General features: G+C 43.0%; 1 protein-coding gene across 5 annotated transcripts in view; it reads left to right on the plus strand.

Moving 5' to 3' along the window:
* Positions 1–1,000: 1,000 nt before the first annotated feature.
* DEK (DEK proto-oncogene) overlaps positions 1,001–16,906 on the plus strand; it is a 41,321-nt gene continuing 25,415 nt past the window's right edge. The window contains exons 1-5 of one of the 5 annotated variants that reach the window (XM_066622967.1): positions 1,001–1,168; positions 4,885–5,016; positions 7,490–7,591; positions 8,341–8,450; positions 9,532–9,626. In XM_066622967.1, the coding sequence (XP_066479064.1) occupies positions 4,893–5,016; positions 7,490–7,591; positions 8,341–8,450; positions 9,532–9,626 (431 nt within the window). In that variant the 5' untranslated portion in view covers positions 1,001–1,168; positions 4,885–4,892. Of the gene's footprint in view, positions 1,169–1,304; positions 1,674–4,884; positions 5,017–7,489; positions 7,592–8,340; positions 8,451–9,531; positions 9,627–16,906 lie in introns of those variants that run through there. The other 4 variants (XM_066622964.1, XM_066622968.1, XM_066622966.1 and 1 more) reach the window with 4 other exon arrangements.

A 16,906-nucleotide genomic window follows, 5' to 3' on the forward strand; every position in this document is an offset into this window, starting at 1 on the left:
TATTATTATTATTATTATTATTATTATTATTCTATGGCAAAGTTTTCAATGGACTTGCTGCATTTTTATCAATGTTATGAGCTCCTTTATGGACTCTAGCCAAAAGCAGGGTCACCCTCCTGTCTACACTACAGATAAAGAAGGACTGCAAGAGCAGCAGCAGCATTGATAGGCAGCCTGCACGCCAGTTGGTGTATCAACAACCCAGAGCATTTTCCAGCTCTTGAAAGGTATAATTACACCCGGAGTCCATGAACGTCTACTCAGAAGTAAGCATCACTGATTCCAATGGATCTTATTCCCAAGTGACAGCCAAATCCTCTCCACACTTACCTGGGATTAAGCCTCATTGACTATAATGTGACTTACTTCTGAGGAGACATGCCTAAGATTGGGCTGTAAGTGTGTGATTCTAGGATCACAGCTTTGCAGAGCTCCTCTTCGTATTTACTTGGGATTAATTATTTAATGATGATGATGCTATTAATATAATATATATTATAATATAATGTATATAACAATATATATGATTATATATAATGTATTTTAATATTAATGGTATTTATATAACACTTTTCAACCAAAATTATATATATATAATTAATCACATATATAAATAATCACAACTTATATATACAATTATAATTATTATACTAATATTATATAATTAGTATCCTACACTTATAAACTGTCATTACACTAATAAGCCACAGTGCACACTTGGGCACAAGTGGAGCTCACAAGAGGAACTCAGAGTGTCCAAGAGCCGATCGATTGCATCGGTGATTGATGAAGAGGGGCTTTTCCCTTCCAGCTGCGGACGCCTGGCCGAGAGCGCCGAGCCGTCTTGCGCATGCTCCGCACGGCGTCCTCCCGATCTCACTCCCTTTCACTCTCAACTGCCCCCTCCTGCCTTCCTGTCCATCACCCTCCAAAACCCGACTCACACGGTGACGTTCCGCGCGCTGATTGGTCAGCTGTTTCCCGCTTCCTTCTTCTCCTTTGACAACCCGCCATTTTGAAACGTTGTTGATTTTTCTCCGAGCCCGAGTGGCGCGCGTGAGGCCGAGATCGCGCCCGGCCCCGCCCCCTCGCCGGTCTCCTTTCCCGACGGAGGGGCCGCGGCGGACCCCCCTGGAGGCGCCTGAGGTGTCTGCCCGGCAAGAAGGTGGGTGTGGCGCTCCTCTCGTCGTCGGTAAACGGTCGCAAAGAAGCGGTGGTTGCGACGGGCCGGAGCTGACCCCTGGAGTCGGGGTCACGCCAACCGTCCGCGGCACGCGCCGCGTTCTGAGGGAGAGCGCGAGAGGCGGCGGCGGCAGCAGCAGCAGCTCCCGCCCTCTCCCGTCCCTGGCGGCTTCCCCGCTCGCTCGCTCGCGCGCGCCCCTCCCGGCTCCAGGCCTGACGCCTCACGCGCGGCGAGCGCCCTTTCCCGCCAGAACTCGTGGTCCTGGAGCAGCCCGCGAGGGAGCTCGGGGAGCCCCAGCGCCCCGCTCATTCCCTTGGAAAGGGGGCCGGGCCAGCCAGCCCCTGAAATCAGTCTGGGGGTGTGTGCACGTTCAGCCTGAAGACCCGGTGCACGGTTGGGACAGAGCGAGGAAAATATCTCTCTACCCAGTGTGTGGTTGGCCTGTGGAACTCCCTGCCACTGGGTGCGGTGATGGCTCCTAGCCTGGGTAACTTTCGAGGGGGGTTGGACAGGTCGATGGAGAAAGATATTCTTTACCCAGCGTGTAGTCTGTGGAACCCCCTGCCACAGGATGCGATAATGGCGCCTGGCCTGGTTGGCTTTAAAAGGGGATGGGGCAGGTTGATGGAGGAAGATATTCTTTCCCCAGTGTGCAGTTAGTCTGTGGAACTCCCTGCTTCCGGATGCAATAATGGCACCTGGCTTGGATTCCTTTTAGGGGGATTGGACAGATTCATTTAGAAAAGTCCATCACAGGTTACAAGTAATGATGTGCAACCTCCTGGTTTCAGAAATAGGTTGCCTCAGAATGTCAGATGCAAGGGAAGGCACCAGGATGTGGGTCTCCTGTTGTCTTGAGTGCTCCCTGAAGCATCTGGAGGGCCACTGTGAGATACAGGAAGCTGGACTAGATGGGCCTTTGGCCTGATCCAGCAGGGCTCTTATGTTAAGAGTTCTGTATTGCTTTCTAAAAGCTTTCATTTCAAAGAAATAGCAAAACAAAAGCAAAACAGTAGTTCTTACTACTGTGTTGTAGCAAAAACAGTGGTATTGTGATGCCTCTTAAAAGAGGCATCAGCGCATTTGACATACACTTAAGCAGCTGCACAAAGTGGTGTCATAAACTGTTGGATTTATGTGCATGTGTGTGTGTGTGAAAAAAATGTTGCACACTAGAATAAAAGGCCAAGGAAATGCAAGATGTCAAATGTGGCCTGATTCTCTGCAGAGCCCAAATGAATCCAAGGGTACTGAGGAGAGAGTGACATATTCCCTACTACAGGTGGCAATTTAGCAATGGTGTAAGCTGAAAGTTGAATGGCTACTTTCTCTTTCGCTAGAGAAAGTAGTCATTCCACTTTCAGATTACACCATTGCTAAATAGCATCTGCATTGTGAACTTTGGGGCCTGATAATCCTACTATTTAACTAATCCTAGGAATTCTGTTACTGCAGAATTGATGTCATCTGCTCAGAATTTTCCAAAATAAAAGTATTTCCGGGGCTAACTAAATTTCAGTGGTAAAAGCTTATCCCACTCATTGACATAATGGCCATCAGAAGTGCTCAACTCTGGTTGAATCACAATCAGCATGTTTACAGTTTATATTTGCTTTTATTCTCATGTCAGTCCTGAGTAACAGGGATGATTCAAGGTGAGGAGGCATTCAAAACTGTCCATTGCTGCTAGCTCCACTCTAGTAGTTTTGTACTACTAAAGACAGGAGTGGTTTGATTTCAGTTTTGTGTTCCTCTTCCCCCCCCCCCCTTTGGATAATGTTTAATTTTGCCCACCTCTGATCTAAGGGAAAAGATTCCAATCTGGGGGAAGTTAGAGAGAAACTTTTGATGTTCTAAAAGCCCAATCCAAATGTTCACTTATGCTCAGGAGTGTTGCAAACATGCCATTAAGATCATGTCCCTGCACCAGCCAAAAAGATGAATTTGTGTCAGGTGGCATAGGGGTTGGAGAGGATGGTGGGAGGATGTTCTGGGGGTGGGGAGGAGGAGTTTCTGGACAGGGAGGGCAGAACTGTGGAGGATTGGATGGGGGGCGGTGAGATCAGCAGCGCAATGTGTATCTTAACCCCCACTCCCAGGCCTGGCAGCCTTAAACAGGCTGCTCAAATTTGCGCTAGCTAGATAGCTGGTGCAGATCCAAGTAGCCCTATAGGGCAGGCTGGGGCTTGACATGGGGTAAAGGGAAAAATATCCAGCAGTGACCTCCAGCAGCCTCCCAACCTGCAGTGGATACAGTGGAGGCTGTGCGGCCTGGCTGTACTGGTGCAAGTTAAGGTTGTGCCCTTAATCTTCCCACCATAAGTTGTTTGTTCCACTCTTAAATCACTCAGCAATTGTCTCTGAATTACAAATTGTATGATCAAAATGTATGTAAAGTGTATGCAAATTTGTTTTGTTCAACTTGTTTGCTTTTACCTGAACCCAGCATTTACACATTGCAGAATTTGGGGTTATATATTTATTTTTAACCCATTTCTGCCCACCCTCCCAACATTAGGTAGCACCTAAATGTTGCGTGTCTACACCTGCGGGCGCAGAGGGATTTTGATAAGGGATATTGGGATTTAAAAATAATACAGGTCATACCTCATTATCCACAGTGGTTCCGTTCTAGAACACCTAGTGGATACCAAATCAGTGGAAAAATAACTTTAAAGACCCAGTTTCAGGTTTCTTGCTCCTCCATTGTTTTCCCAGAATTTGGTATAGTGCACATACAAGCACTAGCAGACGTGAATAATGGAATCTAGTGGGATGAAATAATGATTATTTTATTTATTTTTCACATTTTTATACCGCCCTTCTTCCAAAGAGCTCAGGGCACTGTACACAGCTGCTTCCCTCCTTCTTGTCCTCACAACAAGCCTGTGAGGTAGGTGAGGCTGAGAGAAAGTGACTGACCCAAGGTCACCCAGGGAGCTTTGTGGCTGAGGGGGGATTTGAACCTGGATCTTCCAGGCCTAAATTCACCTCCCAAACCACTGCACCACCCTGGCTCTCATGACAGCATGAACATGGGAAGTTGGATTTTGGTGCTTTTTTCCCCCCTTACAAGGCATTTAAAGGTGGACCTTGGTAACAGTGGTGAGTCAGATCAGTGGATACCAAATCAGTGGATACCAAGGTCCACCTGTATCGCTAAGGGGAGTAGCAGGTCATCATTGACATGAAAAAGTGACAAAACCATGAGGAAGGAATGGGTAGCTATGTGGAAAACAGGAACTTGACTCTTGTACATGTTGCATCTAAAGATGACAATTGAAATTGCTTTAAAAACTTAACAAAAACACTGACTTCAAAAGAGACCTGAGTCCATGCAGAATAGCAGAGGATAGATGCTGTTCGTAGTGTGCTTGTATCAAATAACGCTTTGGAACAAGCAATTGCTTATTCTATCTTTTGCAAATCATTTTGCATTTGTTGCTTTCCTACTCTTCTAGCAGCAGAGTGTTTATTAACTTTTATCTAATGAAGTCAGTATTTAAGATTAAAAAATACTGTGCTTGTGTAATATTCACACCAGTCTTTATCATGTAAATTGCCAGTGTATAGTAACTGAGCACTGTCTAATAAATCTACAATTCTTGTGCTACAAAAGATTGATTGGCCCATTTTTGCTTGTTAATTGCGGTATGGCTCCGTCAATATTTATTTTTTCCTATATTCCCATGCAACAGAACCAGCCATGTCTTCTGTTTCTGAAAAAGACGATGCACTTTCTGCTGAGCAAACAGAAAAAAGAGAACTGGAAACTGAAAACAAAGCTGAAGAGAGTGATGAAGAGGAGGAGGAGGAGGAAGAAGAAAAAGGCAAGTGTACAACCACATAGAGGAACACTAGAACTTGTTCTAAACATAAGGGCCTAGGTCAGGGGGCCATGCACACAGCAAGGCGTCCAACTTTCAGGATGCTGTAACAAGATATATGCACAGTCCTTGTTTTATAAAAGTAAAGGATTGCTCTGTTACTGGAGATTTTATAAAACTGTGTTTGAGAAAACATTCGTATTCTTTTTACCTGTTTCCTTCTGGTAACAGAAAGTTGCTGGTGGATATGTAGCCAATTTCTCAAATTCACTGCTTCATTAAATGCTTGAGGCTTTTGCAGTTTGTCAAAGCTTCTGTTTGGATCAGACTTCTTTCTGTTTAGTGATGTTTTCTTTCCAAGAAACAAGTATAGTACTGTGTGCTTACTGAGCACAATCCATGTACACTTTTAATTGGAAGGAAAACATGTGCAGATGAGCAAGAAAACATGTTTTTAGTGGATAAGGGTACTAGAGAAAGGGAGACAAAATATTTAAGTTACAGGTAGCTGTGTAGAGTATTTCTGCATTTCAGGTGCAGAAAAAGGTAGGAGGGCAGTTAATTGAAAAGGAGAAGACAAGTAACACAGTAGGCAGTGATACTATATAAGTGATGGAATTGTAAACAACTTTTTTATATAGGAGGGATGACGAATTCATGTGAATTTTATGCTGAATTTTGTGGGATTTTCTTAAATATTTAGGATGCATAGTTTTGTGACTCCCCATTTGTAATTAAAGTTGTTTTTTATCTATTTGCAAGATTTACATCCTGCTTTTCTTATCCTAATAGGTAACTCAGAGCAGCTTACAGAATGGTGTAAAAAAAATTAAAATGCATAAAAAATGCAGGAGGCTGGAGGTCTGGCTCAATGGTAGAGCTGCCGCCTTGTATGCCTGAAGATCTGAGGCTGTCATTTTGAAACAACCGGAAGTATCTGAGAACTGACAACATGATGATATACTGACGAGCTGACACTCAGTAGCAGAGAGGGGTTGCTATCAAGTTGAGCATGGGAGACAGAGCAGCCAGAGAGAGGCCAGACCTGGAAGGAATCCAGCTGGAATGAGGAGTTCTATGAAAGATTATAACTATTCTATTATAAAAATCCCTACAGGGGTTTAGAAGAGCCTGCCTATGTAAACTGCCTTGGATTAAAGTCTGAGGAGAAATCTGACGATAAGCATTCCTTGAGACCCTGCCAGAATACCATAAAGGATGAGGCAGTTTACAGATTCCCAGGAAAGGCATTCCACAGACTAGGTGCTGCCACCAAGAAAGCCCTTCCATTAGCCATCATCCTCCTCGCCTCCAAGCTTGGCAGCATCCATAATTTCTCTCAAGGGTGTGGGTTGGATTGTGTGGAAGACAGTAGTTCTTCAGATAACTTATCAAGCCAATGGTTTTAATCTTTGAAAAACAACTTGTTGAAATCTTAGTATTTAATGGAGATGTGACCTTTAAGAGCATCTGAATTTGGCAATTTTCATGCACACCATTGGATTATTTAAGAGCATTTTGATGAGCTGGTACTGCTCCTGCTTCTCCCTCTGCACCATGGCTGTTTTGTTGTGTTTTTTTTTTTGGACTTTTGTTAAAAGTTCAATCCATATGTTAATATGTGTCTTTTATACACTTCTCTTGGCTGTTTGCCTTTTACAGTGATGTTTTGCAGCTCCAGACCAATGGTCCAAAGTTACATGTGCTTGCAGGTTTGATATTAATCTGTGCCCACTTTATTGAATGGCTTGCCTGGCTTGTCACAGCAGGAGAGAGAGTTTCCCGTAGTATCCAAGTAATTCCTTGGATAACTATATAACTAAGTGCATATGTGTATAAGAGACACGTGTGCAATCAAGTATGATAACAATGGGAGAGGATGGATTGTGCCCTTGAAGTAAAACACTTCTCTCAGAGTTTGTGTATTTTGTGCAGTGCAATCCTATCTTGCTGTGGAACAGGAAAGCCAAGAGGTTTGCACTGTATGCAGCGCAAGATAGGGCTGCAAAGTGGCTCAACCAAAGGTAAGGGGAAACTCTTCCCCTAACCCCTGGGTAAGCCACCGCAGCCCCTATGGGTCTCCTCAGATTTGTGCACCTCCTGAGGTGGTACAAGTCTAAGGAGAGCGGAGAAACTTGAAGCTGCTGCTTGGGTATGTGGACTAGGATCCACGCCGACTCTCAAGGAGGCGCAAAAGTGCCTTATGGCACGGTTGCAATCCTCCTGGGCCTTGCGCCGACCCAAGAACTTTAAATCTTTAAAGTGTGAATTATTTGATTTTTCTCTGTAAACCGCTTTGTGAACTTTTAGTTGAAAAGCGGTATATAAATACTGTTAATAATAATAATAATCAGGCTGGATTAATGTCTTTAGGAGCTGTATGAACTATGCACATTTCCTCCTTTTTTGCTGTGTGATAAAATAACCTGTTTTCTAAATTTTGATAAAAATATGCTTTCTTAATTTTCTTTTTCAGAAAAGAGCCTCATTGTTGAAGGAAAGAGAGAAAAGAAAAAAGTAGAAAGATTGACCATGCAGGTGTCCTCTTTACAAAAGGAACCTTTTACCATTACTCCAGGTGAGTTATTTTAAACATACTGTGTATCATGCATTAATTATCTCTCCAGTTCTGGTGTTTCAAACAAATGCTAAATTTGCAGCAGTTGAAACTCAGTCCTATCCTTTAAAAGAGTGTCGGAGTTCATTGGCCTTGCTTTGATTGCCAGGAAATTTCTCTCTACACCTTACTGCTTGGTATGTATCTTGTACATGAACATCCCTGTTTCTGTGGCTCTTACGAGCTCCATAAACTATGCTGAGAGGCAGAACGGACCCCTGCATGAATTGGGCCTATAGAAGCCCCTTGGGTGGCATCTGTACAGCTGACATTCCAGCTCTGGGGTTGGTTTATAGTATCTGTGTGATAGGACATCTTATACATCAATTCTAAGACTGTGAGCCATTCACAGGTTTGTTCTGTGGTATGTTGGTGCTACCTACAAATACTTTTCGAGGTGGCAGTGCATTGTGCTCATCACTTCATAATGTTTACATTCATGAATAAAGCTTACTGTTTACCACTTGACTGTCTCTTAAGCAAAGGCATATTATGTGTTCTTTTGTAGACTTTGCATCTTTTAATGTGATTTTTAAAATGCAAGTTTTCAGTCCTTGTCACTAAAAAAATAACTATTCTTAACAGATGATCAGTTAAATATTTGACAGCTGTTATAAGCAGGCCCTCTGTCACTTCCTGACAGGTTTGATACAGTAATTATTTAGACATATTTTTTCACTATGATGACACTTCTACACTTTCCCTTTCAGGAAAGGGTCAAAAACTTTGTGAAATTGAAAGAATACAGTACTTCTTAAGCAAGAAGAAAACGGATGAACTTCGAAATCTGCACAAACTTCTCTACAATAGACCAGGCACAGTAAGAAACCTTAACATATAGTCTTCATTCAAGTTAGTGTAAAATTGACATATAGAATAGCCTCTCTTCTGTAGGCTGTAGCCGTGAGGATTCCCAAGTTGAAAATTTGCTTCTCTGTAGTCAGTGGAATAGATTTTCAGTAGTTGGCATGGTTCTATAGATCTCCTTTAGGCATTTACTTTACTTAAGCCTCTTGGGATATTTGACCCGTTTTACTTTGAACATATGAATACGCACAAACTACTTTTGCATCTTGCTTCAGTTTCAAAAATTGGTCAGCCAAGTGGCATCTCTGGAGCTGGCGAATGCTATTTTGAGAAAAGTAAATTTGCATACACTTTGATCATCTTATCTCATGAGATCAGTTAGTTGGATCTTCACCTATTATATTTAGGATAGAGGGATGAATATTCATTTTTCAGTTGATTTTATTTTTCTTTAATCTTGCTGTTGAAGGGTTTTGGGCCCCTTTGTACTGGTGCTGCCAGTTCTAAACACAGTCCTATCTTGCTTTAGGCCTCTAAACCTTTTGCTTGTTTGTTTTCTAGCAACTTTACTGTTGTTTGGTTGAGATTTTTGCTGAATTGATGGGATAATGGCAATGCATCACACACAAGCTGTCTGTATTAGAGTCCTAACATTTTTGTGTCTAGACTTCTTAAGCCTGTCTTGAGTACTAAATGCACAACTGTCTCATGAATTATTTCTTGGGTACTTATATTAACTTTGCACAGCTTCTTCACTACTGTTGTCTACAACAAACAATCTTACTATAATATTTGTTGTTCAGAAATGTAAGTGTATGCAGCCTGTAGCAGTTCTCCCTCTCATCGGAACTGAAGGAGACTCTGAATTCTTAATTATAGTATTGGGAAGTGCTGCAGCAGTTCAGAATAGCGAAGTTATTCAATCTCTTTAAAACACTAAATCCTGTACATGAAAATAGACTCCTCGGTTTAAACAGCCAGAGTTTCTTCACTTATCAACTCTGTGCATGAGTGCTTTAAAGTTGTCATAAAACCTAAAATTAATTGAATGATTCTGTTTGCATTTCATATAAAATGCATTTTGCCTTTCTTAGGTTGCTTCATTGAAGAAAAATGTGGGCCAGTTCAGTGGGTTTCCATTTGACAAAGGAAGTGACCAGTATAAGAAAAAAGAAGAAATGTTAAAAAAGTAAGTTTTAAAAATTTCTTAGCAGAATTATTTTGAATACGCACTTTCCAAATCTTGGATAGGACAAACGCTTGGAACTCGGTTTTTACCACCAGATGTAATTTAATGACTTTATTATACAATTACTTTATTTGAGATCACATTTCTGGCACTGAGGATGTTTTTATATTGTGTGCATGAATAATTATATCTGAGATGAATTACCGTAGATACTCGCCTATAAGGCGATTAATTTGTGCCCCAAACTCACGGGAGAATCACCCCCCCTCGTCTTATCTCCACAGTCACCCTGCGGATGGAGGGGGCGACGGGGCCATTTGCACCCGGGGGGTACTTGGTAGGAGGATTGGGAGCTGCGCCTCCCACCAGCCTGCACCCTGCTGGTCCGCGCCTGGAGCCTCGGAGGAGGCAGAGCATGGGGGGACGGCCTGCCTGCTGGTGCTCCCCCCACACCTTCTCAGAGCCCTCCACATACACACCCCGCCACAGTCCTGCCACCTGCAGGGGCAGGAGCGCATGAGGATTGTCCTGCACTGCTCACTCCCTGCCAGGTGCTCCCAGGCGCCTCCCTTCCTGCTGGCCGCAGTCGCGTGCTTGAGAGTGGGCAGCACAGGTCATTCCCCAAGTACTCCCTGCTCTCTGTTGGTCCGGCGGCGGCGGCAGTCAACAATAAGGCACAAATTTATCACCTTATAGGCGAGTATCTATGGTAATTCATCTCAGATATAAGCATTCATGCACACAATATAAAAACATCCTCGGTGCCAGAAATGTGATTCAGTAAGTTATTTTATATCTCATGGTTTCATGCATAACTGACTTAGGACATTAATTAGCACTAGGCAGCTAATTAATTTTAGTGGAAAAGTTAAGCATACTCTATTCTCACTCATTAGAATTCTAAGCACCTAAATTACTTGTTGACCAGATTGTGCTCTTAATTTTCAACTAAAGATTAAAGAATTATCTTTGGTCTTAATGTATTTGCAGAAGTATATGGTTCCTAGCAGGTTAGTGATATATTCTTTCCTCCAGAGTGAGAGGGTCAAAACAGTTTTAGGTTAACCAGGGTCTGCCAACCCCCAGAAGTACTGTAGATACTCAGAAGTGCCGTAGATACTCGCCTATAGTACATAAAATTTTTGCCAAGTAATCAAGCTCCAATTATCACTTTGTCTTATCTCCGAGTCAATCAGAAGGCAGAGCTTTTCAACTCTGACAAGTTTAGTTTCTTGCTCAAGCTGGTCATTAGAAGCAATGAAGAAATTAGTTTCTATAGTAACTTTGATGGGAAATTCCAACCAAAGTTAACCTTTTATTCTCCTCTGTTCCATTTTGCAAATGATATTGCAGCCTGGTTCTGTTTTGCAAAGACTAGCATTTAGCAGAGATCTGTTTTTTTCAGCACTAGAATGGGATCCTCCTTTCCATTTGAAGCAAAGTCCCAGGCTACAATTCAGTGCACCATTACTTAAGAATAACACCCATGGAAAGCAGTGGGTCTACCTCTGAGTAAAAAGGGTTGTAAATATATGCAGCTGCATCTTTCTACTGCGAATTAAATTGCACACTCTGTTAAGTAACATTATGGGTTGTATGTTTTATGTAGAGTGTTATGGCTTATGTGTTATGGCTTAACACACCAAACACCTTAAAGGTGGATTTGTTTCATGGATCTCCTGCAGAGGCTCCTAATCTTTTTCACTTGCATATCCCTTCGCAGCCCATTTCCATAAATTGTACCCTTCATATTAATGCAAAATGTTTGTAATTAGTAATACAAGCCCTCATCTCCTCCATATGAAAGCCCAGACTTCATGTATTTATCACAGTGTTTTCTCTTTTTATCTGTTTGAAGAACAGATAATGCACTGTTTTGCACCAGAAGTATGCTGAGAAATTCTGTGTGATTGATCACTTTCCATATTATGTTTCAGCTTTTTTACTGTGCTGATTTTCAATCACTGGTTCAATCATGAATTGATGACCAAAAACTAGCTATTGGTGGGGCTTTCATAGCCAACTAGCTACCTTCCTTTCTGCCTTGCTGGCCCTGCAAAGCATTCTGGAGCAGGACCTGCCATTCTTTTTCAAGTACTCCTAAAGGTCCTGTTCAGTGCCCCTGGGAATACATGAATCCCAGACTGGGAACCACTGTTCTTCTGGTATGTTGTTTACAGTGCACGGATAGTGTTTACAAAAAGGTGGTGAAGACCAGAATTTTTAAAGAATAAAAATGTATCTTATGATCTTTTACTATGTTTTTAATAAATTAGAGACTGTACAGTTTTTGGGTAACAATTAGTAGTAAGTTATTTTTCAGGATCTGGCCTTGGGTAAAATCAGTCGACATTATAGTCAGAAACCCCCTTAAGTTTAACCCCTGACTTATCCAAGGGTCATAGAAAATTCCGTGAAATTTTTTGCTCAAAACCTACCCTCAACTTATCTGTGGTGTTGACTTATAGACGAGTCCAGATGGACTTATAGATGGAACCAGACTGCTGGCGCATAACATTAAAAAGGTGGCAGAGCAGCTTTTAAACTGATCCCTGGGGGAAGGCCGACAGGAGCCGAGGGGCATCCGGTTCGGGACTCCTCATCCCTATGGGATGAGGATGGGGAGGTTAGAGAACAACAAGACAAAGGCAGGGTAGGAGAAGAAATTGGGAAAGGTAGGGTGAAGGGATGTGATAGACGGTTTGGCACAATGAGAGGATGCGGGGACAAAGGAGCGAATAAGCAGCCCATCCTGGGGCATTCCGTGTATAAATGCTTTTATGCGAATGCCCGAAGTCTACGAGCAAAGGTGGGAGAACTGGAATGTCTGGTGACAAGGGAAAATATTGACATAGTGGGCATAACGGAAACCTGGTGGAATGCGGAGAATCAGTGGGATACCGCAATCCCGGGCTATAAACTCTACAGGAGGGACAGGCAGGGGCGTGTTGGAGGTGGGGTGGCCCTTTATGTTAAGGAAGGGATAGAATCCAGCAAAGTAGAGATTGAAGGTGGGTCCGACTCCACCGTAGAATCTCTGTGGGTTAAATTACCAGGCTTGTGCAGCGATGTAATACTGGGGGCGTGCTATCGTCCTCCAGACCAGAAATCGGATGGGGACCTTGAAATGAGGAAACAGATCAGGGAGGTGACAAGGAGGGACAGGGTTGTAATCATGGAGGACTTCAATTATTCTCATATTGACTGGGTCAATTTGTGTTCTGGTCACGATAAGGAAACCGGATTTCTTGACGTGCTAAATGACTGTGGCTTAGATCAGCTAGTCACGGAGCCCACCAGAGGACAGGTGACTCTGGATTTAATATTGTGCAGTACGCAGGACCTGGTTAGAGATGTAAACGTTACTGAGCCATTGGGGAACAGTGATCATGCTGCGATCCATTTTGACGTGCACGTTGGGGGAAGAATACCAGGCAAATCTCTAACAAAAACCCTTGACTTCCGACGGGCGGACTTCCCTCAAATGAGGAGGCTGGTTAGGAGGTTGAAAGGGAGGGTAAAAAGAGTCCAATCTCTCCAGAGTGCATGGAGGCTGCTTAAAACAACAGTAATAGAGGCCCAGCAGAGGTGTATACCGCAAAGAAAGAAGGGTTCCACTAAATCCAGGAGGGTGCCCGCATGGCTAACCAGCCAAGTTAGAGAGGCTGTGAAGGGCAAGGAAGCTTCCTTCCGTAAATGGAAGTCTTGCCCTAATGAAGAGAATAAAAAGGAACATAAACTGTGGCAAAAGAAATGTAAGAAGGTGATATGGGAGGCCAAGAGAGACTATGAGGAACGCATGGCCAGCAACATTAAGGGGAATAATAAAAGCTTCTTCAAATATGTTAGAAGCAGGAAACCTGCCAGAGAAGCGGTTGGCCCTCTGGATGGTGAGGGAGGGAAAGGGGAGATAAAAGGAGACTTAGAGATGGCAGAGAAATTAAATGAGTTCTTTGCATCTGTCTTCACGGCAGAAGACCTCGGGCAGATACCGCTGCCCAAACGGCCCCTCCTGACCGAGGAGTTAAGTCAGATAGAGGTTAAAAGAGAAGATGTTTCAGACTTCATTGATAAATTAAAGATCAATAAGTCACCGGGCCCTGATGGCATCCACCCAAGGATTATTAAGGAATTGAAGAATGAAATTGCAGATCTCTTGACTAAGGTATGCAACTTGTCCCTCAAAACGGCCACGGTGCCAGAAGATTGGAGGATAGCAAATGTCACGCCTATTTTTAAAAAGGGAAAGAGGGGGGACCCGGGAAACTATAGGCCGGTCAGCCTAACATCCATACCGGGTAAGATGGTGGAATGCCTCATCAAAGATAGGATCTCAAAACACATAGACGAACAGGCCTTGCTGAGGGAGAGTCAGCATGGCTTCTGTAAGGGTAAGTCTTGCCTCACGAACCTTATAGAATTCTTTGAAAAGGTCAACAGGCATGTGGATGCGGGAGAACCCATGGACATTATATATCTGGACTTTCAGAAGGCGTTTGACACGGTCCCTCACCAAAGGCTACTGAAAAAACTCCACTGTCAGGGAATTAGAGGACAGGTCCTCTCGTGGATTGAGAACTGGTTGGAGGCCAGGAAGCAGAGAGTGGGTGTCAATGGGCAATTTTCACAATGGAGAGAGGTGAAAAGCAGTGTGCCCCAAGGATCTGTCCTGGGACCGGTGCTTTTCAACCTCTTCATAAATGACCTGGAGACAGGGTTGAGCAGTGAAGTGGCTAAGTTTGCAGACGACACCAAACTTTTCCGAGTGGTAAAGACCAGAAGTGATTGTGAGGAGCTCCAGAAGGATCTCTCCAGACTGGCAGAATGGGCAGCAAAATGGCAGATGCGCTTCAATGTCAGTAAGTGTAAAGTCATGCACATTGGGGCAAAAAATCAAAATTTTAGATATAGGCTGATGGGTTCTGAGCTGTCTGTGACAGATCAGGAGAGAGACCTTGGGGTGGTGGTGGACAGGTCGATGAAAGTGTCGACCCAATGTGCGGCGGCAGTGAAGAAGGCCAATTCTATGCTTGGGATCATTAGGAAGGGTATTGAGAACAAAACGGCTAGTATTATAATGCCGTTGTACAAATCGATGGTAAGGCCACACCTGGAGTATTGTGTCCAGTTCTGGTCGTCGTATCTCAAAAAAGACATAGTGGAAATGGAAAAGGTGCAAAAGAGAGCGACTAAGATGATTACGGGGCTGGGGCACCTTCCTTATGAGGAAAGGCTACGGCATTTGGGCCTCTTCAGCCTAGAAAAGAGACGCTTGAGGGGGGACATGATTGAGACATACAAAATTATGCAGGGAATGGACAGAGTGGATAGGGAGATGCTCTTTACACTCTCACATAATACCAGAACCAGGGGACATCCACTAAAATTGAGTGTTGGGCGGGTTAGGACAGACAAAAGAAAATATTTCTTTACTCAGCGTGTGGTCGGTCTGTGGAACTCCTTGCCACAGGATGTGGTGCTGGCGTCTAGCCTAGACGCCTTTAAAAGGGGATTGGACAAGTTTCTGGAGGAAAAATCCATTATGGGGTACAAGCCATGATGTGTATGCGCAACCTCCTGATTTTAGAAATTGGTTAAGTCAGAATGCCAGATGTAGGGGAGGGCACCAGGATGAGGTCTCTTGTTATGTGGTGTGCTCCCTGGGGCATTTGGTGGGCCACTGTGAGATACAGGAAGCTGGACTAGATGGGCCTATGGCCTGATCCAGTGGGGCTGTTCTTATGTTCTTATGAGTGTCTGGTGGCCCTTCTGCTGCCCTGCACACAACTTTTTTTAAAATGTGATTAAGAACATTATTTAGAAGATTATTTAAGGATGTGATCTTTTAAAAAAGTCATCCTGAAACCTTCTGAACTCAGGAGAGTTGAATTTTGCCCTGAACTGAAAATTATATCCTGTCCTCTGTGCCTGTTATTTCTAACTCTTTCAGAAGTATTACACAATCTTCATTGTGTAAAATTTTATAGTGTTGGATGTAACTGTTGGAGAAAAATTATCAGTTATTTGAAGACAATTTCTATAGCTTTACATTTCTATAATCTTCAACTGAGTACAGTAGAAAGTACAGTTGAAAGTGCATATGTGGTATTGATTTAGTTCTAGAAGAACATTGAGTAAGATCTTATATTTTGCAATATATTTGAATTGGGGTGTCATCAATATGTTGATGACACCCAACCAGTCTCTCTTTTTTTCATCTGATCTTAGGGAGTAAGTGGTGGTTGTAATGTCTGAATTTGGAGATGGATTGGATGTAGGCTGTCAAACTAAGGCTTAATCTAGCCAAGACAGATGTTACTGGTTAGTAGGTGAACTGATCTAGAAGAGGGTGTAAATCCTGTTCTGAACAGAATTGTGCTCCACTTGAAGAATCCAATTTGTAGTTTAGGGGTACTTGTAGGCCTATATCAAGTTCTAGAGATCAAGTGATGGCAATGCCAGGAGTACCTCTTTACAGCTTCAGCTGATGTGCCAACTGTGCTGCTTTTGGGGAGAAAGGAAGATTTGGCTAGTGCTCCACATGCCTTACTTACATCTTGATTGGACTGTCAAATGCGCTTTATATCAGGACTTCCTTAAGAAATTTTTGGAAGCCACAACTGGTACTGAATGTAGCAACTGGGGTCCTTGTTGGACCCTGAGTTCAAATGCATGTCACTCTCTTTTTGTTCCATCTGCAGTGGTTACCAGCTCACTTCTAGGCTTCATTGTTAAGGGGTTGGTTGTTAAAGCCCTTAACTATTTGGACCAGGATATTTGAAAGGCTGCCACTTCTGATAAATCTGTTGATCAGCTGAGGTTCCACTGTGTGTTCCTCTGCTGTCAGATGTCCATTTGACAGGGGCATGTGACTGGGTTTATTTTGTTGTTACAGTTCCCAGTTTATGAAAGTCCTTGCTGTCTGTGACCCATTTGGCTCACTCACATACAATTTTTCATCAATTGGTTGCAGTGTTTTTGTTCTGTCAAACATTTGAGTTGGGTTGAGTTTCCATTTCTGTGTTTCCTTAGTCTACTGATTAAAATAATATGATCAATCATTTTAAATTTTTGTTATGTCTAGTTTTTGTATGCTGATATGGAGAGGCCAAGAATCAGGCTGGAAAGCTCTGTATAAATAAATCTTTAGGAAAGGTTAATTCCAAGCATATTCATATTTTGAATATGAGTAGTCCTAATCCAGCTAAATGAGATAATTTTGGCCCATATGACTATCTCAGGCTTATTTATTTTCATTGTATTGGAAGCCACATATATAA

This window comes from Tiliqua scincoides, chromosome 4, assembly GCF_035046505.1.
Source record: "Tiliqua scincoides isolate rTilSci1 chromosome 4, rTilSci1.hap2, whole genome shotgun sequence".
NCBI lineage: Eukaryota > Metazoa > Chordata > Lepidosauria > Squamata > Scincidae > Tiliqua > Tiliqua scincoides.